Genomic DNA, 24,172 nt, shown 5'->3' on the forward strand with positions numbered 1-24,172 from the left:
TATATATGTTTGGTTTGCATTGAACCAAACCTCCTCCAGGCAGATCTCACTATTCAGCCTGATCTCGGGATGAGCCCTTTAAATTGCCTAATGCACAGTCCACCTGCAGAGGACAGTGAAGAACAAGAGAATCTGCAAACACAGGTGAAAAAAATATGTAAAATTTTACATACATACTAGTGTGGGGCTATAAACATTTTCACATGTCAACAGAGGGAATTTGACCACGATTGTATTGTATTTAATGTGTTATTTAACCTTTAGTGCAGTATTTTGAAATAGGGCAGAGCAATATAGCAAAAAATCTTTCCATTTATCTGTAATTTTACAATTTATTCTGGCTTAAGCAATTAATACCATATGTCTTTCAGTATTAATTCCCTGAATATATACAATACAGACTTTTAATGAATGGCAGGTAACAAAAAAAAATCTGCTCAGAACTACTTGCTTTTACTGACATAATCTGTAGACTTTTCAATTCAAAATACCTAAGCATATCAGAATATATAAAAGTCTCAATCAAAATTTGATCTGATTGATTGATTTCACAGACTTATTGTGAAATATGAAAACTAAAAGCTCATCTGGCTGTTTCTGAGGAAAAGCTACCATTGAGCCTACAGTTACACATACACACTCACAAAACGAAAAAATGTGGAGTAGAGTGCAATGCGCAATCCAATATAGATGGATAGATGTAAGTGTCAGGAAAGCTAGCATTGACATAATATTGCCACACAATTTGGGTATAATGCTGTTGTATATGTGGGCATTTTGTTTTGCTAATAGGTTTGAATCTCTTGAAGTTTGACTTAAGCTTGTGGTTTTAGAGCACTTTGGAGATGATGGAGGTGGAGGAGAGCCCTTTATTAGTCAAAACTGAACCAGATCCAACCCCAGTGTCTCACTCCAATTCTCCAGTCTGTATCGGACCTGGCTGCTCCAAATCTGCTTTACCCGAGTCTGTTTACTGCGGCAGTGACTGCATCATGCAGCACGCTGCCGCCACTATCAAGAACCTGTCTGTGCCCAAAGCACCCAAGACCAGAGCCCGAGCGCAGAGGAAAGCTGCCCCTGCTCGAGCCCCTGCTAAGGTTAGGCTTTGTTACCTCTATTAGTCAGATATTTTAATGGTGATATTTTCATGATTATTTATACACTTTAGATGTAAAAATCAACAATATTTTACAGTGCACTTTTTAGCAGCACTAACATCTGGGAAATCTACTAAAATGCATAACACAAGGAATCAAATGGGTTTTAGAACAATATTTGTATAAAACCTGTTAACCCTGTAATTTAGACTTATACATATTATGTAAATAGATGTGTAGTGTTCTGCAGAGGGAATTAACACCATTACAAAAGTTAAGTATACATTCAGCCCACTGGAAAAAAAAAAAAAAGAACTGAAAAATAATAGACCACTTTCCGTATCTTTAAATGTGTAATTGCAGGCCCAGAGGGGGAGTAGGGTGTCTAAGCGACTTGCAAACAGAGAAGTGTGTGAGGAGACGAAGGAAGAGGACAAGCCTTCAGAGTCAGAGTCCAGTCAAACCTGTGACCCCAGTGTCACTGAGGCTCAGGCTACACAGTATAATGCCTGTATGTACCACCAGCCACTCAGACACATACTACACAACATAAGCACTTGACACATTACACAACACAAACCACACAACGCCACTGCTCTGAGGAGTCAGCAGCGGTAAGTATCACTTTACAGTTTGTTTCAGCCGACTCAAATGTTCCCATTGAATGTGCCCAAGCAGTTCACTAAACATGCAAAGAGATTGCTTTTGGCAAACTCTTATGAATATAACTGTAGTGGAGATGTCTCATTGTATTCTATATGGAGAAAATTAGTTTGGCATTGATCCATACAGATTTGATTTCCGCTGGGGCATCGCTACCAGAAAGTCATTTTCCTAAACCGCAACAGCCAGGTTGTGGTCACATTATCAGTGACTTGCAACTATTTTCTGTTCCTGTTTTAAATAACCCAGATGTCTTTACAACTGTAGAAAGTCGCAGCTGTGTCTAGTGTAGAAGAGATGCAAGTATCACAGTTGTCTTATCCTCAATTGGTTTACTCCGTTTTATCCTGCCTCTAAATTACATTGAAATAAATAAGTAAAAGGCAACTTTCTCTGTAGAATACAATGAAAATGCTATATGGCTGGACACTGTGCTTTTGTACATAGACATTTTCTGATAATTCCTGAATGGAGAGAGTTCTCCTGGTAATTATGTGACCCATACACCAAACTCCTTCAATGTGAGTGTGGTACTGAAACATTGAGTTGCTCCCCAACACTTGACAACAGTCAAGTCGGTTTTGTCTTCTTTTAATATGGAAAATAGGGAAAGTGTCCACCCGTTCCATCCAGGAGTCTTTGAATTGATCTGAAGAAAATAGGTACTGTAGGTTTATTTATACTAAATATAGCAGTCAAAATTAAATTCTCATTTTGTCAAGTTATTTTCTAAATACTCTCACAACTAACATAAAAAGAAATGCATATTTAAGTTAATTCTTTTCACAAACTACAAGCAAATGTCATATCCGCTTATTTTACATTTCTTGCTCAAAACCTTTATTAATTTTCAGGGTTTAGGGTTTTTAGATTCTTTCTGACGCCCTGTACAAATACATATACAGATCTGATAATGATAGACACTGAAATCTGCAATGGGTGAGGAGAAGGAAGAAGACCGTTCTGCTCTTGTACAAAGTGCAGTGGATTCAAGAAGACTCATCAATGCTAAGGTCCCTGTGGAGACGAGTGTCAAAGATTTATGTGAGGATAAAAACAGTAGGAACGTAGAGATTTTAATAAACAACTGGAAGCTTTCTAGTTAGTCTCCATGTATTATCCATGAATACCTTTTTAATGACCACTGGTGGTAAAAATCTGTCCTGACGGGGAAGCAGCTGCCACTCTGTACCCAAATGCAATGAAACATACAGACATTGAGCAACTGCATTGCCACAATCTATAATTTCTGAACCGACCAAAATAAGATATTTATTGTAGTTTTAGTGAAATGTTGATACATTTTTCACATTCATTGTTGCTTTGTTTTTTTCTGAGACAGTGCAATTCAAGTCTAAGTGCAAATATTATTATTCTGTTCTATATCCTATTTTTGCTATCACTAATTTTGTACTTTTCTTTCTGGCATCCCATCTTCATCCTGTCTTTTTGAAGGATCAAGTTTAGCACACTTAGGACTTCTTACAAATCATCATCCTTGATATTGCCAATATATGTAGAAGTAACTAAGCAACAGAATGTACAGGAATGTACACATCTGTTTAACAGTTTTCATGGTCATAATGTCACTGTCTGCAGAAAAAGTTTCAGAGTAGGTCATTTGGACACTTTACTTCTGGAGTTAAAGCATCTTCATTTCAAAAACGGTGTCCATAAGACTACCTCTGAAACCATGATGTTAGTGGTTATAATTTTAATTGTTCTCAAAAGAAGAAAGAAACCAGCATTATACCATTTCTGCAAAGTTAGTCACCATAGTCTCATACCATGTAGCCCTCTTTGCAATATACATAAGTGCAACACTAAACAAGTCCAATCCATCTAGGTTCATTAAATAGGCAAGTGTCAACTGTAGCATGAGGATCAGCCGATTGAAACCATATGCAACCACTGTGCCACTAAAAGGTGTATATGAACATCTTATGAGTCATCAGTGTCAGAAATAATACTGCTGGTTGGATATTGGCTTTTGTGAGCAGACGTTTAGTTTAGATTCTTCTGTAGTTTTGGTTACATTTAAATAGCAAAAGTCTTTTTGCTGCATTCACTAAAACACTTATTTCAGCAAAAAACATGCAGGGGCTGTTGTTACCTGAACAATTGCAGGTTCAAAATAATTTCTTCATGCCACATCCACACATGCATATATGGATCACATACGAGAATACATCACATCAGTTATCCTCAACACAACACAAAACAAAAAAAAACATTCTGAATTTATTATGCTTGAAAATGATCATGGCAGACAAAGTGGTATTCGAAGTGTTCCTAAACTTAGTTAACTAACTATAAATTATCTTAATTTAGTTTTAGGAATTATTCACCTGCTCTCAAATGTTTTCCCCTTTTTTTCCTAATTTAATTTGTCTCATGAGTGGTATCTTGCATGCCAGAATTTGATTTTCCACATTCTGAAGAGGGTTCAGTGTTTTCTGAGTTTCAGCTCCGCACTGTGTGCACAATGCACAGTGCACAGTACCATGACTATGAGGGCAAATGTTCCACCAAATATGGGATACCAAAGGTGCTGATATCCATCAGATACTACTCAATATTAAAAATAGAAACAAAATTAGAAACTCATTTGAACAGGTATTCATACTGGAAAAAAACAAAAATGGATCAAACAGGAACAAAAACAGGGCAAATTTTACTTTTCTTGAATACGTTTTTTTTTTAATGGTATTAATCTATAGCAGTACTGCTATAAGATCAGGTGGTAATATGATGGTAATATTAAATATAGTATTATTATTTTAGTTTTAGTATTTTGACAAAACTGCATCCAACACATCACCGCCCATGTTTTACATTAGTAGTTGTTGGTAGTTTTCAGTTGTTTAATTTTTTTGTGTAATTTTTCTTTGACTTCACTTGTGACCCAACCTGTTCAGTATGAGGTTCTTTTGCTTGGTGAACACCCCCTCTGCAGGTCATATTCGATTACACTGTTGATGCAGTGTTTCGGCTACGGTTGACATTAAGGTGGTACATTGGATGGTCAGTTACTTTGACGTTGCATTATACTGGGAGTTGCTTCTGTCCCTGTTATTCTCCATATGTTATTTGATGTGGTTCAGTCCTTGCATGGTATGCTCTATGATTCAACATAAAATATATAGATCACCATCACCCTCTAGTGGCAGCTCTCTGTAATTCTTCCACAATCATGATTCAAACTGAAAAGACAAAGAAATCAATGTCATCATACACCACAAGTGAAATCTGACTGTGTTCTTACTTCTTTCAAATTACACTGATAGCATTACATAAACTGATTTAATCTCTGCATCTGAGAAGAAACTGAAGCAAGTCCATGACAAGATCAAGAGCAGTCTTTGATTCAACACTGTGCACATGTCACCTGCACTCATCTGCACTTTAAGACTGGTATGGAGCTGTGCAGGACATCTAAAACCACATTTTGCTACGAGGATTCATCTGAGCGCATTCAATTAGTCACTATAGCTTTAGTCTAAAATTCTTACCAGCCAAGTAAAAATGCATTGGTTTACAAGAATAGAACCTCATAATACAGAAGGTTATTATATTATTATTATTATTATACAATAAACTTACAAAATTACATTCAGCACATCACAAAGTAAAATAATGGGCAGGAGGGACTTGTTGAAGTGAAAAGTAGCAAACACATAGAAGCAGTTCCTGAAAAACACCTGTGTTTCTCTGTCAAAAATCATCTGTTTTGATGAGGGTCTTCTGGTGCTTGGTCCTCCTACACCTTTCTGCATTCATCCTGGTTTGGAACAAGCACAGAAAGTGCCATGGTCTGACCACTATAAATCACAATATTCCTAATAATTAAAACTGGATACTAAAGCAGTATTTTAGTATTTAAATATTTTAACACCATCACATAGTAAAAATATAGTTGGTGAATTGGCCATTTTTGTTTAAATTTTTATTCAGCAGGGACCTTGTAACATTGATTTTACAAAAGAAAACAGTCTCTGTACCAGATTTAGCTACAACCTACTTTCTGTCAGCAATTTGTGTGACCAGAGTTCAAAAGAAAAAAATTACACATTACAAAATGACAGTACAGTTCATTATGAATTATAAATAAATGGGCACAATTGTATACCACTTTTCTACCTTCAAGGCACTGAACATCAAGGAACCACTCAGCCCTCTATACACTCATTCATGCAGTGTACATAGACAAATACAACTGACATGACACTAAAGATATTAAAATTGGACAATGAAACAGGATTTTTTCATATTCTCTGAAATTGCCAGATACATTTTTCTACAAACACAAACTCACTGTTGCTGTAGAAATGGTTGTCTGCTGCCAGACATGACTCTATGTTGATACAAATTTTGCTGCTTATATCATGTTTACTTTTGTGTCAAACACAATCCTTAAGATTTTTATGAGAGTAACAGTGACAGTATCTTTTTTTGTCATTATTTGCTGTTTTTTCTGGGCAGTACCCTTGGTTGGCCTTTATCCTTCACAGTGTTTTAAATGTCTCAGAAAACAACTGTTTTACTCCACGGTCATGAAACACAACCTGAAGATAAAGTTGCCTCATCATTGCCTGTCTGTACATTGTATAATGCTGTAGTTTGGAGATAGAGGATTATCTAGAACAGTGCCTTGTATAAAAACACACACCACATACTTTGTTGGGACTTTGTGGTGACCAGGGTCGAGACCTTTGTGTGACAAAAGTCTGTCTAACAAAATGGGATTGGAGCATTCACCGGGACGAGACGCATTTTATGTGTGGTGTTGCATTGATTAACACTTAATCAGTGTTTTTCTGGTTTCTCTAAACAAGGTGTAATACTTTTTTTTCTTTTGTAAATTGCATACATAGCATTGTGTTGGCACTCACACCAATTCCATAATCAGTCTATGCTAGGGTTACTGTATATGAAAAATAGAAGCCATTACATTTATTTTTATGAAATATTGTTACTTTTTTTTTTTTCAGTCACATTAGCCTTGACCAAGAAAAATAATTCATTCTATAATAAATAGTGGTCTGTGGAGTGAATGCTTTATATATGTATATATGTATATATATATATATATATATATATATATATATATATTTTATGTTTTACTAGAAGTGAGTCGTGTGATGCAGTGCCTTTTGAGAATAACTAAATTCCTTGAGTTAATTGCATGTGGCCTATTTATTTTCAAGATGATACAATATTTACAATAGCTACAAACTATTTGATAATACTGGATCTGTTTTTCATTATTTTATTAACTTAACACACTCAACTGAACTCATAATTAAGTTTTATTTCATTTATTATTATTTATTATTTCTTTTTCACTCAGACTACCTATATTTAGTTTTAGTTTTTTCTTATGTGTAATATAATATAATTGTTCGCGTGTGCTTTTTTCTTTTAGACTTTTCAGTCTACAGTAAACCAGCTGCTATGTGATTTGTTTATGTTGCATGCCAATTAAGTTATCTTGATCAGGAAAAATAATACCTATTTATAGCTTTTTTTTTTTTTTTAAATGTGCCTTACAATGTGCTTCTCACAATCCCATGGGAACTGCGTATGTGCTGAGGTAACACTGGATCATTGCCCAAGGATCAAGTATACATTGTGTTGTCCATATCTTAGTACTGTGGACAGTAATTTTAGTACCCTCTAAATATTGTTTCGACAAAAATTTTTGTTGTATTTGTAAAGAATTAGAAGAAAATAAACGGCTGCATAATAATAATATAATGTGAATATTTGATCTTAAAAATCAGCAGCACCCACACATTTAAAAGGAGTGCAACAGTCTTACAGCCATCAGGAACAAACTTGCATAACCTGGTTTTCCCTGCATCAAATGCAAAGGCTCTAACAGAGATTGATGGGTGTGAAGGGTCCCTCAGGATGTTTCTGGCCTGGTCAAACCGCATTTTGGGGCAAAGTCCTAAGAAGAGGGAGGGAGGTCCAAAGGTCTACAGTCCTCACTACTGTTCTTATACTCCCAGTCAGAGGCAGTGCTGTCTCTGCCCACACAAAGTGTATTTGGTGAGGATTCTCTCCCTGGTGCTCTTATAGCCTGGTCTCAGGATGGACAGGGGTACTTTTCACTCAGACACTCGCCCTAAATATGTTAAAGGTGTCCATCTCTGCGGAGATGTTATTGCTTTGTCTGGAATGTTTTACAATATGGCATGAAATCTTTCTGTCTTCATGGACACCAGACCAACAGGTCAAAATCTGAGGAGAGGCAACCCTGCTCACGATCAGAATGCCTGTTTTTCTAGGTAATTTTGAGCTATAAATCCACTCATAATTGAATAATATTTAGTTTCTGTGTACTGTGGAACATTTCAGGCAGAGCAGTGACATATCCATAGAAACAAGTAGGTGATGGACGCCCAAACAAAAATGCACATAGCACACCTTTAAGCACCTTTAAGAGGGTCTTTGTACCACTGGCACTGGGTTATACTTAAAGTGATGTAAGTCATGTAATTCTCTGGAGGTGGAGACTGCATGATAACTCCATGGAAATAAACCACACTTTGTAACATTCTCCAGGGGGATAGATAGGTCTTTTGCCATACCATGGATGATTATATATAAAGGAACCACATTCTTTATGAAGATTCTCTCTCTACTTTCTTGCAAAAAAGTTTTACACTTTGGCATTAAGCCTGTTGTGAAACACTACAGTAGTGCAGGCTGATCAGTAGGTCACTTTAGTTTTTGTTTTGACTGCATAACTCCCTGTACTACTGAGTCTCCAGAGACATTGGACTTCTGCATTTGAATTAGACTTTAGTCCTGGTGGAGAGGTCTGTAGGTGCAGGGTTATAATGAGGCAGGACATTTACTAAAACATCATTTGTTTTTTTTGTACTGTAATAATCTACTGATTATTTGAACAATACACACTTATTGCTGGATAATATAAAGTTTTATTTTGTTGCTTAGGGTCAGTTTTCAACAACTTCATCCTGGACCTGGTCTTCTCTGTCACACTTCCTCCTTCTCTTCAGTGTCACTGTCCAGGCTGCTGTTATTTATGCTGTGACATGTTTTCAAGGTTTCACCCGTCACTCCACACTGTTTGTGAGCCTGCGGTCTGCTCTCTTCTACTTTGTGCTGATGTTGGTTAATAGTTTATGGTCTTATAGTGCTGTTCTCCCTTCAGTGGACACTCACAAAGTTTGCATTAAGAGACTATTTGCCATACACACCAATACAGACACTGAAGGCAAGGCATATTAAGTGTCTTGCCCAAGAACACAACATAAGGAGGGAGACTGTGGATTTTGACCTGAGCCACATTTGTATTTGTAGCACTTCATATTGAAGTGATGAACAAGCCTGGTCTTTTCTATCTGCGTAGCTATACATATGTGCCCTCATCAAATCCATGTGTGGTCAGATATGCTGACATCAGTGAATGAGGCACTATTGATACTCTGCAGCTGATGTCTTCAACAGCCCCTGGGGTGGCAATGCTAACCAAAGGCACTGTTGTGTCTGAAGCGCTGTGATTTAAATTAGACTTTAAGATTTTTTTTGTCTAACCTTAAAGAACTGGTATAGCTTGGACTACAGCAGATGAGCTGATTTTGTGCTATTAAACAAACCCTTCAACAACTTACATGAACCATGAACACTTGTGATGATCCCAGGCTCAAGAAGATATGCTTAAATCCATTTTGTTTTCAGACTTTTGGATCTTAAAATTTGTGCATTGTGTCACCATAGAAACTGCTCAGCTGTCCACCATAGACATACACGTAGTATACCTCCAGCATTTCAATATAAACATCAAATCATGTTAAGATTCTTTAAGTTGATTCACTTTGATACTGCCCCTTTCCTAAATGTTGAGGACCGTATTGTATCTCCTGGGGACATGTCTAAACCATTGTCAGCTGTTCATTTGATTGGGTTTCAACAGGGCGCTTCCGTTTCTCACCCAGGCTCAGTCAACACTATTGATCCCTTTTAAAGTGATATTCATTGCAGTCACCTGACCAAACACACACAGAACAAGTTATTAAATATGCCAGTATATAATATAATATAATATAAAAAACTAAAAGAATTTAACCTTTGGCAAGTTCAGGAATCTAATCACAGAGGGAATAAATGGCACAGAATACCATTTGATTCTGATGAAAGGCCTCTACCTGGTGTTGGTATCTCACTGGGAGAACATTCAGCTTCAAACATGACTCCTCCAAAAAAAAAGAATCAAAACTAACCACTTTGCCCTTATGTATCTCTGACAAAAGGTCTTTTCTTTGTTTCTTAAATGGTTAGCTTGATAGATTATATCCAAGATTAAACCCACATATAACACATACAGGAGACAAGAAAGAATGAATGTTACTAAAACACGTAGAGTTAGCATGTCTGTTTGTGGCAGGCAGAAATATAACACAAAAAATGTAACATGTTGCACATTTAAGTATGAGTAACTACACAAAAGTATAAGAATATAAAAAAATTTGCTCTTGAGGTAGAACTAATCATAACATGACATTTTAAGCAAGAACTCCCAAAAATCATTGTTCATTGTCCATTCAAATTGTTGCAGTTCTTAACTATAGTGCTCAAAAAATTAAAGGAACACTTTGAAAACACATCAGCTCTCAATGTGAAAAAGAAATATGTTGGTTATCTATACAAATATGGACCGAGCAATGTCTTAGGAGCATAAGGATGCCACCTCTTTTAATGAAATGAACAGCAGGTGCCCTAGAGTGGCAACAATGAGACAGTTATGTAGAGGTCATTTGAAGTTTCCTCTCTTGGTCTTTTTTGGCTGGTTTTCTGCTAGTGCTAGCTTTGGGTAAAATGATTATCACTACTAGGAGTATGAGGCAATTCCTTAACCCTACAGAGGTTGCACAGATTGTTCAACTTCTCCAGGGTGGCATATCTGGGTGTGCTGTTGCAAGGGATTTAATGTGTCTCCCTACACAATCTTCACAACATGGAGATTTCAGGAGACAGGCAGTTACTCTAGGAGAACTTCCTGTAGTAGAGCATCATGAAGGTCAATTGGCATTTTCAACACCAGAATTGGCAAGTCTGCTACTGGTGCCCTATGCTTTTCACAGATGAGGGCAGGTTCACCCTGAGCACCTGTGATTATGTGAAAAAGTCTGAAGAAGGCAAGGAGAGCACTATGCTGCCTGCAACATCGTTCAGCATGAGCAGTATGGTGGTCGGTCAGTTATGGTCTTGGGAGGCATATCCATGGAGAGACACACAAATCTCTACTGGTTAGAAAAAAGGCAGTCTGAATGCTATTAGGTATCGGTATGAAATCCTTGAACCCATTGTCATAGCCTACACTAGTGCAGTAGGTCCTGGGTTTCTCCTGATGCATGACGATGCCTGGAACCATGTGGCAAAGCGTATGTAGGCAGTACTTGGAGGATGAAGGGTTACAGTTGAATGGCCCTCAAGATCCCTTAATTGAACCCCAATAGAACACCTCTGGGACATTATGTATGGGTCCATCAGACACCACTAGGTTGCTTCTCAGACTCTACAAGAGCTCAGTGATGCCCTTACACAGATCTGGGAGGACATCTCACAAGACACCATCCGTCATCTCATTAGGAGCATGCCACAACAAAACATGCTTGCAAGTACATCGGGGCCATACGAGATATTGTGAAGCATTTTTGAGTTGCAGAAATTAAATTTTACCACAATGGACTGGCCTGCTACATCATTATTTCACTTAGATTTTCAGGGAGCCTTTAAAATGAAGGCCTCTGTAGGCTGAAAATTTTATTATATTAAATTATTATTAAAAAAGGTGACCTCGTTTTGTTCCTAACACATTCCCTGTTCATATTTGCAGTGATATCCAACATATTTCTTCACATTGAGATCTGATTTGTTTTCAAAGTGTTTCTTAATTTTTTTTTTGAGCAGTGTAGTTTTTTTGATGCATGTTTGATACAGTTCTTCAGATAAAAAGAAATTCAACACAATTTATTCAGGCAATCATACAAATCAAATCAGGAAGCACATTCAGTTAAAAACACTGAATAAGACAAATGAATGTAACATAGCCAGTTGCTATTGAATAGTTATAGTGATGTGTTTTGTGAGTTTTTATATATATATATATATATATATATATATATATATACACACACACAGTCAATCTTTGTTTGTTTGTTTATTTTTAGATATGCATTTAAAAAAGTCAAGACAAAACAATAAAGACAATTACATAATGTAATGCAGCATATATAGCATAAAAAAGCCAATAATGCAGATTCATAATCTTCATATAGAAGAAAATATATGTTCGAAAAGGAGGGGGTGAAGTATAATTTTATTTATTCCTGTCTTTTACCCATTGTTAAATAACATTTTTATATATTCAGTTTCCTCATCATTTGATGAGATAATGGAAATTTACATAATTCTTCTTTTAAATAGTATTCATACAATATTGTTACCCTTTTTGCATTTAACATCTCCATCTATTTCATATCCCATAAAGATTTTTTTGTTTCTTTTTTAACTGCTTTATGTGCCAGAAGCAGTGGCAGGAGTTTGATGAAGGTGTTTTTTCTCAGCGCTGAGCAGCTACAGATCTCAGTGAGAGCTCGGGGGGTTGAGTTATTTTGCTGGCCTGATAAATTATTCAGAAGTTTTGTTCAGTGGCCATACACACTTAATATGACTTTCCAGTCCAGAGAGCCCACAGTTGTGTTCAGTAGATATGCCTGTTCTAAACGTCTTGGTTGATTAAATATATTTTTATCATAAAAGAGAGGTTATAGACAAATAAATTAAGAGGATTTCCTTTTCAGACATTCACTGTTCTTCAATAAAATGGATGCACTGCTCCATTCCAGCAAGAGTTGTTACTGTGCTCACAGTCAGTTCAGTTCCTGGATGGAACTCAGTGTGACCCCACCAAAAATGGAATCCTATGCAGGCACAGATAATCATGCAAACTCCACACTGAAAGGTCCCATACTTGTGTACGTTCACAGTATAAATATATAATTTAAAATGATGATGTTCATTATATCTTGAAGAATGGTGAAACCATCCATTGTGCATAGGACCATCGTAATGGTTTTCAGTCCATTCAGACTTACATGAACCAAAGCAGTGTTAATGGGAAGGCAATGATACACCATTCATCAGAACACAGAGTGACATAAATCAGGGGTCACCAAACTTTTTTCTCTGGGGGCCACATTATCGCTCCTGACTGTGATGGGGCTTGTGTCAGGTAGTCTGTATAACAGAATTGTATGACCCTGACAACACAGATTTTATTATTTGAAAACTGCCACACTTCAGATAAACTGCACGGTCCTCGCACTGAACAAAACAAATATCAGTTGTCCACTGTTCTTGGAAAACGCAGCACTCTCTGTCAACTTTTCATACTTTAAACTTGCCATTTTGTTGTCTTTAACTGCACTACAGAAGTCTGTGTGTGCATTGACTGTCACTGTTTGATCTCGAGCCTGTCAGATGACAAAAATTCAGCTTCAAATGTAAATATGTCATATCATTATTTAAATATACATACTTCATATAAATATAATTTTTCATTGAAAAAAAATCATGATGCAGATGTGTTGTTATTTGCCAAAAAGTAATGCAGTAGCGACAACTTTTGAGGATTGCCTCATAGGTCTAGTTCAGGTGATGGGGGCGGATTGGTTGGGTGACCGGTCAAAGAGGCATGGAGGGCCGGAGTTGGCCCGCAGGCCTTTGTTTGATGACCCCTGACATAAATTGTTACCTAACTGAACTGTTTCCATTCATTAGATTATTAAAAAAATAATAATATTTCATAATGTGGCATCCAAGTAAGGAACCGATGATGGGCCTTGGGTGTTCAATACTAGGCAACATTTATCTTAGGTTAAATTTTGTCATAAACTCAATTTTTAAAATGCACCGTGCTTCCTGTTTCTTATTTCTAGCTGCTGTTGAGGATCTTGGAGTTGCTGCAGATGTCGTAGACTCCATCACTCCTTCAGAACAGATTTCAGAAGAGTCCTTTACTGAAACTGCACCAACTGCACCTCCTCCCCCTACAGCTGCTCCTGCTCCTAAAGACAATACCCTCAGTCCAAAACCTGCTCCTGAACCAACTTTAAAACAGCAACCTCCAGAAAAGGCAAAAGAGACAATCATTAATAAGAATGTCTCAAAACTGAGTTCTACAAAAGTAAATTCCCCAAAGCCAAGCATAGCATTCACCTCCCCAGCCAAACCAATACCCTCACAACCCATCACAAAACAGACTAAACCTCCAGAAACTTCACCCCCTGCTCCACCTGTCAATAGACTACATGAAACAGGTGCTATTATGGTCAAAAAGACTGCTTTTGTTATACCAAAGAAGACCCCAGCACCCCAAACTCGATCCAACCAAGTACCTCCACCTAGCCTAGAGCCTACCAAAAAAACGTCCCCTGGTCCAAGCCTAGAGCCCACCAAGAAGCCCTCCCCTGCTCCTACTTCTGTGGTTCAACCAGAGACCCGAAATCTGCCCGTGCCTCCTGCCCCCAGCGCCCCCTCGTCAAGACCACCATCGCAGCCCAATAACCAAATCAGGCAAAGTATCCAGCGCTCTCTAGTCGGCATCCTGTTCAAGAGGTAAGAAATTATTCTGGAAACATGGGTGGTTTTCAGATTTTAGAAAGTGATGATGTCTTACTACTATGCCTAGTATGAGTGTTGGTGGTCGGAATAGTGCAGATTGGCAGCCGTCCATCTGTATACTTTAGGCCAGCTGTGACTACCACCACTGAGGAGTGAGGAGTGAGGATGACTGACTATGACCTTTAGGCTCTTAATGTAATGTAAATTGTTTTTAATCAGTTGCCAACATACTAGTATGTGTCCATCTCTGCAGAGTGTGTGACAGTGAGGAGCTGGACATGTCTGAAAATGACGTTGGAAAACTTGTCACAAATATTGAGACAGAGATGTTCAACATATTTCGTAACACAGACAGCAAATATATGAATAAGTATCGTACTATAATGTTCAACTTGAAAGATCCAAAAAATAAGGTACAGTTACATTTACAAGTGTGTTTTATATTTCATGTTTACAGTGATTTTAATTGTTATTTTTATAATAATTTGTTTTTTGGTCATTGTAGGGCCTGTTGTTTCGACTGGTGCAAGGAGAGATCAGCCCCTTCAGACTGGTCAGAATGAGCCAGAAAGATATGCAGGCAATACAGCCTCCAGAACCTCCTAAGGAGGTACCAGTACTTATACTGATAAGTCTATGCTGTAATCTAATAATATACTACTAGTGCATGATAATGATATAGTAAAAAAATAATAACCAGAAAAATGTAACTTAATAGAAGTAATGCTATATGCATATTTTTTTCTTTAGGTGAAGGCCACAACATCTGTGAGAGTTTCACTGCAAAAGCCTGAACCAGTGAAGCTAGATTTACCCAGTTTGATTCAGACCAGAACTGATAGGACTAAGGTGCATACATTTTAAACAATTACTTCAGAAAAATAGCGTGTTATATGCTGTTTTTAAATTTGAATAATGTTTTCTTTGTAGAATGTGCCTTTACTGGAACAAAAGAAAACTGTCCCTGAATCTATTATAAAGTCAAAGATGAGCCAGTCCAACCAAGGAGGGGGTGCTATACCTGATATTCTCACTTGTATGCTCAAGGACACTACAGCAGAACATCATAAGCACCTATTTGACGTCAAATGCAAAATCTGCACAGGTCAGTCATGCATGACGTCACAATTTCAGATTGAGGCTAGAGAACAATTTAATTGTTATGGCTCAATGGCCTTCCCATTAGGGATGGGCAATATGCTAAATTATTAATATCACAATTTTTTTTAGGGTAATGATTCTTGTTTTATTATGTTACTATGTTTTATATTGCCTTTAGCAGGTAATTAAAATCTACCTGTTGCTTAACTCTGAGCATGACGAAATTTTTAAGATATTGTGAAAAAAAAAGTTCAATCAGTAAAGTTAATTCTTGCTTGTGAAAGATATTAACTGTAAATAAACTAATTCCAAACTTTTGCTATTAAAGAATTCTAGCCTACATCAATCTTCATTTTAAACTGTGGACCCTTCGTCATGATAGGATGCCACATGAACCTATCCTAACTGTTTTGTCAGTGCCTTGCCAATTCCCTGCTTTATCTATAGGTCAAATGCCACAAGATGAAGTGGGAGAGCCTGTGCAGAAAAAAAAGAGAGTTTCCGAGGAGAAGCATGAGCCTTTATGGAAAAGGTCCAAAGGAGAGGACTCCCCTCTCCTAGCCCCTCCTGACTCCCCGGACATGGACTCACCTGTGCCTCATTTCACCATGGGCTCTCCGGTTCTGACCATCGTAGAGTCTCCCGCTTCACCCACCACCCAAGACTCTCCCGCCTCCCCCTCCATGGATACACCCGCCTCACCTGTCATGGAGTCCCCTGCATCCCCAAGTTCTGATGATCGACAGTCAGCTCCAATGAAGTCATACACACCAGTGGTCATTCCAGCTGTTTCCACGGTAACCATAACAAGACGTGATCCTCGCACTGCAGCTAATAGATATGCTGCTCTGACCAACAGTTCAGCAGCTCTGAGTGATAGAGAAATTCAGAAATCAGACTCCTACTTTTCTTTAAATGACACTCCTGCTCCACCTGTGTCTCTCCCCTCTGCCACAATATTACCCAAATCTATCCTCATGAAACCATCACATTCAGGAGATCCTAGACTTTATGGCTCATCCTCACGGTAAAATGATAGTTTCACCATTTCAAATATAAAAATAGGTATCATGCAGTTTATGTAATGTGTATGATTTTCTTTCAGAAATCCATCTCCTAAAATTTCTTGTGAGAGTGGGACTCCACAGTTTCTTTCAAAGCAGGACATTCTCTGGAAAGGCTTTTTGAACATGCTGACCATTGCAAAGTTTGTCACAAAAGGATACTTGGTTTCAGGCCCAGCTGAACATTTAAAAGCGGTATGGTAATATTCAGTGTCTGTGATGTGTCTTATAGTTTTCCTCTCTTGTTTGATTGTTGATTTTTGTTGTTGTCAGGACCTACCTGATACAATACAGATTGGTGGGCGGATTTTACCAAAAACTGTTTGGGACTATGTTGCAAAACTGAAAACCTCAGTTACAAAGGCAAGATAAACATGTTGAATGTTGATTTTAAAACAAACATTAATGCATGTAAATTCTTTATATTTTTATTAGGAGTTGTGTGTCATCCGATTTCAACCAGCCACTGATGAAGAGGAGGTTGCCTATGTCTCATTGTTCTCATACTTCAGCAGCAGAGGGCGCTTTGGTGTTGTAGCAAACAACAGCCGTTCTATAAAAGACATGTACCTATTTCCACTAAGTGCAAAAGAAGCTGTCCCAGCCATACTTCAACCTCTTGAAGGACCAGGTAACATAATAGTACTCAAGAATGTAATTTCATTTAGAAAAGGTAAACTGATTGAAAAACTAAGGTTTACTTATGTCACTTTTATCAGGTTTTGAAAAGAACCGTCCAAATCTTCTTCTAGGCCTTGCAATCATTCAAAAATCAAAACGTCCTGGAAGCTTGTCGACAGAACTTGAAGAAAAGCGTCCCAAAGTGTCAATGTCCTCTGATCCCTCGTGGATACCGAAACCTCCAAGTCTTTATGGTTCAAACAAAGAAGACGACTTCCAGCCCTATGATCCAGAAATTCCCATAAGCATAACGCCTCCAAGTTCACCTCCCAAATCAAATTTTAACTCTACCTCTGTTACAACCACATCTGTAGCATCTGTCTCTCAGTCTAAAACAAGCAAAGAAAGCTCTTCATCTAAAAGCAATACAGCAACCTCCAGTAATGAAACGCCACTACAAACAATATTAAAACAATTATTTTCAACCAAGCAAACAGAGGCGAATGTATCTTCTGATGCAAGTAGCACTGCAAAAGCAGCCCGATCTAAGAAATGTCCTTTGTCTATGGTAGATCCAATAGTACAGCAGTTTGGAGGGAAAACAACAGTTAAAGAAATAGAGGAAGAGGACAATGATGATTTAGATCGACCGTATGATCCAGAAGAGGAGTATGATCCTGTTGGTGGATATGGTGTTGTTCCCAAAAGTAGCATAGACATTAAAGAGAATATCCCTGAATTTACAGAAAATGTTAATGATGATGTTGCTTATGATCCGGAGGATGAAACAATCTTTGATGATATTAGAAATGAAAATACCTCCAAAAACATCTCAGATACAACTCAGGTGCCAAAGCCAAACTCGCCTACAATTCTAGATTCTCCCCAAGTGACACCTGCTCCAGTTTCTAAACCTAGTCCGACCCAAATTGTTGCCCCATTTGCTGCCCCATCTGCTTCAGCTGCTGCTCCACCTGCTCCTCCAGCTGCTGCTCCACCTGCTCCTCCAGCTGCTGCTCCATCTTCTCCTCCAGCTGCTGCTCCAGCTGCTGTAGCTTACGCGGTGCCTACAGGCACTGTGGTCATATCAGCTGAAACCCTGACTGAACAACAGCGCATGCTTGAGGAACTGAACCGGCAAATTGAAGAGCAGAAACGACAATTAAGAGAACAGGAAGAGGCTCTGCGTAAACAGAGAGAGGCTGTGGGGATGTTTATGGCTCAGTTTTCAGTCTCTGATTCGCTTGTATCTCCGTCATCATCAGCGCTGCCTCTTAACAAACTTGTAACTTTGCAGGGTGGCGCAACGGAACCGGGCAACAGTCCTGTTTTGGATACTACATCAGAAAAAGATAACTCTGTCTCTACAATAATAAATGAAACAGACAATTTAAATGATAAAAGTGAAACACTAGAAGCCTCTAAAGAAAATGAAAATGCTCCCTCTCCTGGTGAGGTGGGGGATTCTGATGTAGCGTATGATCCAGAGGATGAATCTCTTTTTGATGAAATTCAGGCTGGTATGTTAGAGAAGCCCAGGTCGAAGTCTCGGGATTCGTCTGTCTCTAAAAATGAACGAAGTTCCGGCCATAGCAAAAGGCACAAATATTCACCAAAGAGACGAAGTAATCACGAAAGGAGCCGCCATCGAAGTCCATCCAGAAGATCCCAGCGTCGCTCTCCTTCCCGGTCCCGAAGGCGGAGAGACAGAGACAGACACCACAGAAGTGAAAGAACCATTTCAAGGCATAGATCCAGAGACAGATCGGAGCGCCCCAATCGAACACGGAGAGACAGTACCTCACAGACTCGGTCAAGACGATGTAGAAGATCCTCATCATCACAGAGGAATAAAAACTCTGCCTCTCTTTCACCACGCCGAAGAAGAGAACACTCCCAACTAAGTCAAATTGCTGCAAAAAGTGAAATTAGTGCTTTTGCCACACAAGCAAAAAACCTTGAAGAGAACTTGCCTTCCCAATCTCCTAATAATACAAATGATGTGGATACAGAAGAGACACTACTCACATTCCTGGTGACACAAGAACAACTTGCAAGTAATGATAATACACCAGGTGACCTTAAACAGTTGAAATGGGCTAGAGACCTTTTAATGGATGGCAAACTTGATAGTCTAATACCACTACGAGAGCTTGAACCGCCTACGAGAGACTCACCCCAAAGTCCAGATCCAGAGCCACGATTTTCAGAAGATGTATCTGAAAGTACTAACATTATAAAGATGGAGAACAATGTAAAATTAGAACCTACTGAAGAGAATATTAAAATTGAAAGTTGTTCTCAACCAATTCTTACTCTTGGCAACACTCTTTTAAATGAACAAAAGCCAGTAGATTTAGTGGAAACAGCTGCTGTGGCTTGTGTTAAAGTAGAATTCAAATCTGAAGAAACAATTTCAGAGATTAAAAAACTGGATGATCCCAAGCCTTTTGCAGTTGAAACCCCTCCAACAAAAAATGAAGACAGCCCATGTAAAGATTCTATTCCAGGCTTGGGGGATCTTGAAAATATTCTCCAGGCATCAAGGGATGATAGCCCAACCTTAACAGACCCAAAACAAAACACAAATAAACTTGAAGATATGTTCAGCAAACCAAATAAAGACATTGCTACTTTGAGAAATAAAGGAACACATGATCAACAGTTTAGTAGCAGAAATCAAATGACTGAAAACCTCAATGCTGACAGGGGTATTAGAAATAAAGAGTCAGCCAATAGTAATTTTAGCCAGAATACACTTATAGGCTTAACTAGAGATCAGCATTCCGAGTCAAACTTTGGGAAGGGTGAAAGAAGATCTAGTCTAGAAAGAGATTTCAGTCAAAGAAATCCAAACATTTGGAATACTGGGCCTGTGACTTTTACTCAAAGTCAAAATATTCCTGAATTACAAGAGATAAGATGTGGGGGTGATATTATGGGACTTAATCCAAGAGGAGACATGACCATCGGGTCTGACATTAGTTTTGCCAATCCCAGTTTACATGGACATCTAGCTGGAACTAATAACCCGAAACAACCTGAACAGAGAGGAGCAGATTTCCATGCTCCATGGAATAACAGTGGTCCTGCTTTTAGAGGGAGGAATTCTAGAGGTTTGCCATTTGAAGGGCCTGGATCTCACAGGGGGAGACATGGTGGCCCACAGTTTGATAGAGGAGGTGAACCTAGAGATTCCTCTATTGATAGGCCAGGTCCACACAGAGATAAAACTGTAGATTCAAATTTTGGTGAATTTGAACATAGAGATACCCCTATAGATTGCCAAGGTCCACACAAGGGAGGCTTTGGTAGAGGTGGTCCAATGGAGGCTCAGAGACACTACAGGGACGACTTGGAAAGACAGGGAGAGCCAGGTTTTGATAGAGGAAGTTCGATGGATGGCCCAGGACCCCGTAGAGGGGGATTTGGAGGGCCAGGGTTTGGAAGAGGAGGAGAACATCGTGGTCCAGTAGATGGCCCAGGACATCACAAGGGGGGACGTGGAGAGCCAGATTCTGATAACGGCCTTTTGGATGGGCCAGGACCCCATAGAGGTGGTTTTCGAGGGCCAGGGTTTGGGAGAGGTGGGGAGTATAGAGGTGGTCCTATGGATGTCTCAGGATCTAAAAGAGTGGGACTTGAAGGACCAGAGTTTGATAGAGGCCCGGTGGATGGACCAGGATCCTATAGAGGTGGGTTTAGAGGGCCAGGGTTTGGTAGAGCTGGGGAACATCTAGGTGGTCCTATGGACAGTCCTCAACCCCACAGAGGAAGCTTTGGAGGGCCAGGTTTAGGTAGAGATAGTCCTATGGGTGGGCCAGGACATCAAAGTGGGGACCATGAAGAACCAGAATTTGAGAGAATCCCTATGGATGGACCACCTCAGAGGGGGGGATTTAGAGGGCCAAGGTTTAGTAGAGGTTTGGAACATGGAGGGGGCCTAGTGGAGAACCCAGGACCTCACAGTGGAGGACATGGAGATCCAGATGTTGATAGAGGCCCTATGGATGGCCCAGGACCCCACAGGGGTGGATTTGGAGGATCAGGATTAGGCAGAGGTGGAGAGCATAGAGGTGGCCCTTTGGATGGCCTTGGATCCCAAAGGGGAGGTTTTAAAAGGGCAATTTTTGGTAATGAGGGTTCTATGGGTGGGCCAGTACCTCAATGTGGGGGGCATGAAGAATCAGAGTTTGATAGGGACGCTATTGATGGACCACCACATAGAGGGGGATTTAGAGGGCCATGTTTTGGCAGAGGTGGTGAACATCACGGTCCAGGTGATGGCTCAGGGCCCCGTAGAGGTGGATTTGGAGGCCTAAGGTTTGGTAGAGGTAGGGATAATGGAGGTGATCCAATAGACAACTCAGGGCCTCACAGAGGAGGACATGAAGAGCCAGATTTTGATAGAGGCCCTATGGATGGCCCAGGACCCCAAAGAGGTGGATTTGGAGGACCAGGATTAGGCAGAGGAGGTCCTATAGGTGGCCCTGGACATCAAAGGGGAAGACTGGGAGAGCCAGATTATGATAGAGATAGCACTATGGATGTCCCAGGACCCCGTAGATTTCAAGGGTCAGGGTTTGGTAGAGATGGTCCTATTGGTGGGCTAGGACCTCAGAGTGGAGAGGATGGAGAACCACAGTTTGACAGAGGCACTAGGGATGGACTACCACAGAGAGGGGGATTTAGAGGGCCAGGGTTTGGTAGAAGTGGGGAACGTCATGGTCCAATAGATGGTCCAGGACATCATAGGGGAGGACATGGGGAGCTAGATTATGATATGGGGCCTATGGATGGGCCAGGGTCCCATAGAGGTGGATTTGGAGGACCTGGGTTTGGGAGAGGTGGGGAGCATAGAGGTGGTCCTATGGATGGCCCAGGACATCTGAGAGAGGCACAAGGGGGGCCAGAGTTTGACAGAGAAGGCCCCATGGATAATTCAGAACCACAACGAGGTGGTTTTGGAGGGTCAGGGTTTGGTAGAGGAGGGGGGCATAAAGGTGGTCCTATGGATGGCTTTCACAGAGAAGGGTATGGTGACCAAATGTTTGGTAGAGGTGGAGGGCCAAGTTTTAATAGCACTGGCCCTGTGGATGGCCCAGGACCAAATAGAAGGGGACATGGGGGACAAGGTTTTGGTAGAGGTGGAGAACGTGCAGGCGGCCCAAGGAATGATCCAGGATGGAGCAGAGGAGCATTTAGTGGGCCTGATTTGGATATAGATGATGAACAAAGAGATATGGGAGATCAAAGACCGCATAAAGGATTTGGAGGGCCAGGTTTTGGAAATGATGGCCCAATGGATGGCCCAGGTCCAAACAGAGGGGGGTATGGAGGGCCAGGGTTTGATAGAGGTGATGAACATCAAGAAGGCCCAATAGATGGTCCATCACCTCTTAGACAGGGCCCACACAGAGGAGGGTTTGGAGGGCCAGGCTTTGGCAGAGGTAGCCCTATGGATGGCCCAGGACCTCATAGAGGGGGACATAAGGGGCTAGGCCCCGGTAGAGATTGGGAACACAGAGGGGGCCCTAGAGAGCCAGGCTTTGGAGGAGATGGTGAAAACAGAGGGGGCCCAATTTGCGATCCAGAGCTGTATAGAGGGCCAGATTTTGAGAGGGGTGCTGAATATAGATGTGGTCCTATGGATGGGCCCGGTCCAGTGCACAGTGGCATACCAAGGGCTCAAGATTTCAGAGGAAGAGATGGACCAGGAAATCCTAGATCTCACAGGGGTGGGCCTATGCCAGACTTTGGACCTGAAGGTGAAGTTTGTAGCCCTGGAAATGAAAACTGGGGGGCTATACGGGGAAACCCCCATCCCAGTATTGAAGGACCTCAACATGAGGGCAAAGTTCCAGACAATAGGGGGCAAAGTCAAACACATGAATGGCCATTTGGGGGCCTGAGGGATGGCCCAGATGATAGACAGAACAGGGGTGATTTTAGTGGTCCAAGGCATGATCAAAGGCCTGAAGGCTGGAGACCAGAAGATGATTGGAACCAGAACTGGGAAAACAGACAAGATGATGACAGACCAGAAAGATCACGCCCTGGAAGGGACAGGAGGTCCCATGACAGCGAAAGAAACAGAGGGCGAGACATGAGAGGAGAACAATGTCGACCTCTTCATAGAAGAAGTTCAAGCAGGGACCGATCTACCCACAGAAGGGATCAGGACTCAGGCCCAAAGTCTGATTTACCAAAAGTTGACTCTGACCCTAAATCTGGAGAAATAAAAGACCCTACATCAGGTGCAACTAGATCTGAACAGTCTGATAACACTCTGACAGACACAGAACAAATGATGCCTCCAAGGCACAAAACTCCTTTACTTCCCACTCCTCCAGATGGTCCCTTATTTCCCTTTCAATCACATGGAAGGCAACGAGGGAGAGGGAGAGGAGGACGAAGGAGATAGACTGCCGTGGAAAAAGTTAAAAGTGTAAACAATGAAACAATATACATGTTCATAGACTCTAAATGCTCTAGACCTTAATAAGTAACTCACTGGCAACTTGAGGTTGTTGTAGTTGATTTTATTTGATTATGAACATGTTGAACTAAGTTTTGTTCTGTAAATTATCATTGCCATGTCAATACAGAAAGGTTGCTGTATGGTAAATCTATAGTTTGAAGTTTTTTGTTCTTTTTTGGTTTTGTTTTGTTTTGTTTTGTTTTTTTTAATAAACTGAATAAATAAAAAAATCTGATGACTTTAATTTTAAGGTTACATTCAGATATTTTGTTTTAAAGATTTAGACTGCTGATGGCAGTTATAAATATATACATATGTTTATTATTTATAGCCTATTTTTTCCAAATTTCACATCTACTAGCCTTTAGGTCCTGATTGCGAAGTATGGAATAAGCAGCTTTAAGTGAAAAATAAATAACAAATAAAATAAAGTTAGTTTTCATACCAATATGCATTTTGATCAAACAAAATAAGTATAATAAACA

At 39.9% G+C, this 24,172-nt stretch overlaps 1 protein-coding gene across 1 annotated transcript; it reads left to right on the forward strand.

Annotated features, from left to right (window-relative positions):
- Positions 1 to 6: 6 nt before the first annotated feature.
- Positions 7 to 23,909, forward strand: LOC110164500 (death-inducer obliterator 1-like). Its single transcript, XM_055165727.1, has 13 exons — positions 7 to 144; positions 834 to 1,097; positions 1,461 to 1,608; positions 13,736 to 14,414; positions 14,674 to 14,833; positions 14,926 to 15,030; positions 15,171 to 15,269; positions 15,351 to 15,525; positions 15,969 to 16,548; positions 16,627 to 16,780; positions 16,859 to 16,948; positions 17,021 to 17,216; positions 17,305 to 23,909. The coding sequence occupies exons 1-13, from the start codon at positions 70 to 72 to the stop codon at positions 23,628 to 23,630; spliced, it is 9,051 nt and encodes a 3,016-aa protein (XP_055021702.1). The 5' UTR covers positions 7 to 69; the 3' UTR covers positions 23,631 to 23,909.
- Positions 23,910 to 24,172: the final 263 nt, after the last annotated feature.

This window comes from Boleophthalmus pectinirostris, unplaced genomic scaffold (assembly GCF_026225935.1).
Source record: "Boleophthalmus pectinirostris isolate CB_2022bp ecotype Guang Dong unplaced genomic scaffold, ASM2622593v1 HiC_scaffold_8, whole genome shotgun sequence".
Lineage (NCBI taxonomy): Eukaryota > Metazoa > Chordata > Actinopteri > Gobiiformes > Gobiidae > Boleophthalmus > Boleophthalmus pectinirostris.

Bases quoted from the DNA above. Each gene is read 5' to 3' on its own strand.
- LOC110164500 (XM_055165727.1), top strand. From the start codon at position 70: ATGAGCCCTTTAAATTGCCTAATGCACAGTCCACCTGCAGAGGACAGT. The intron at 14,415-14,673 runs GTAAGAAATTAT...CCATCTCTGCAG, and splicing joins GTCGGCATCCTGTTCAAGAG to AGTGTGTGACAGTGAGGAGC. The intron at 15,526-15,968 runs GTCAGTCATGCA...CTTTATCTATAG, and splicing joins CAAATGCAAAATCTGCACAG to GTCAAATGCCACAAGATGAA.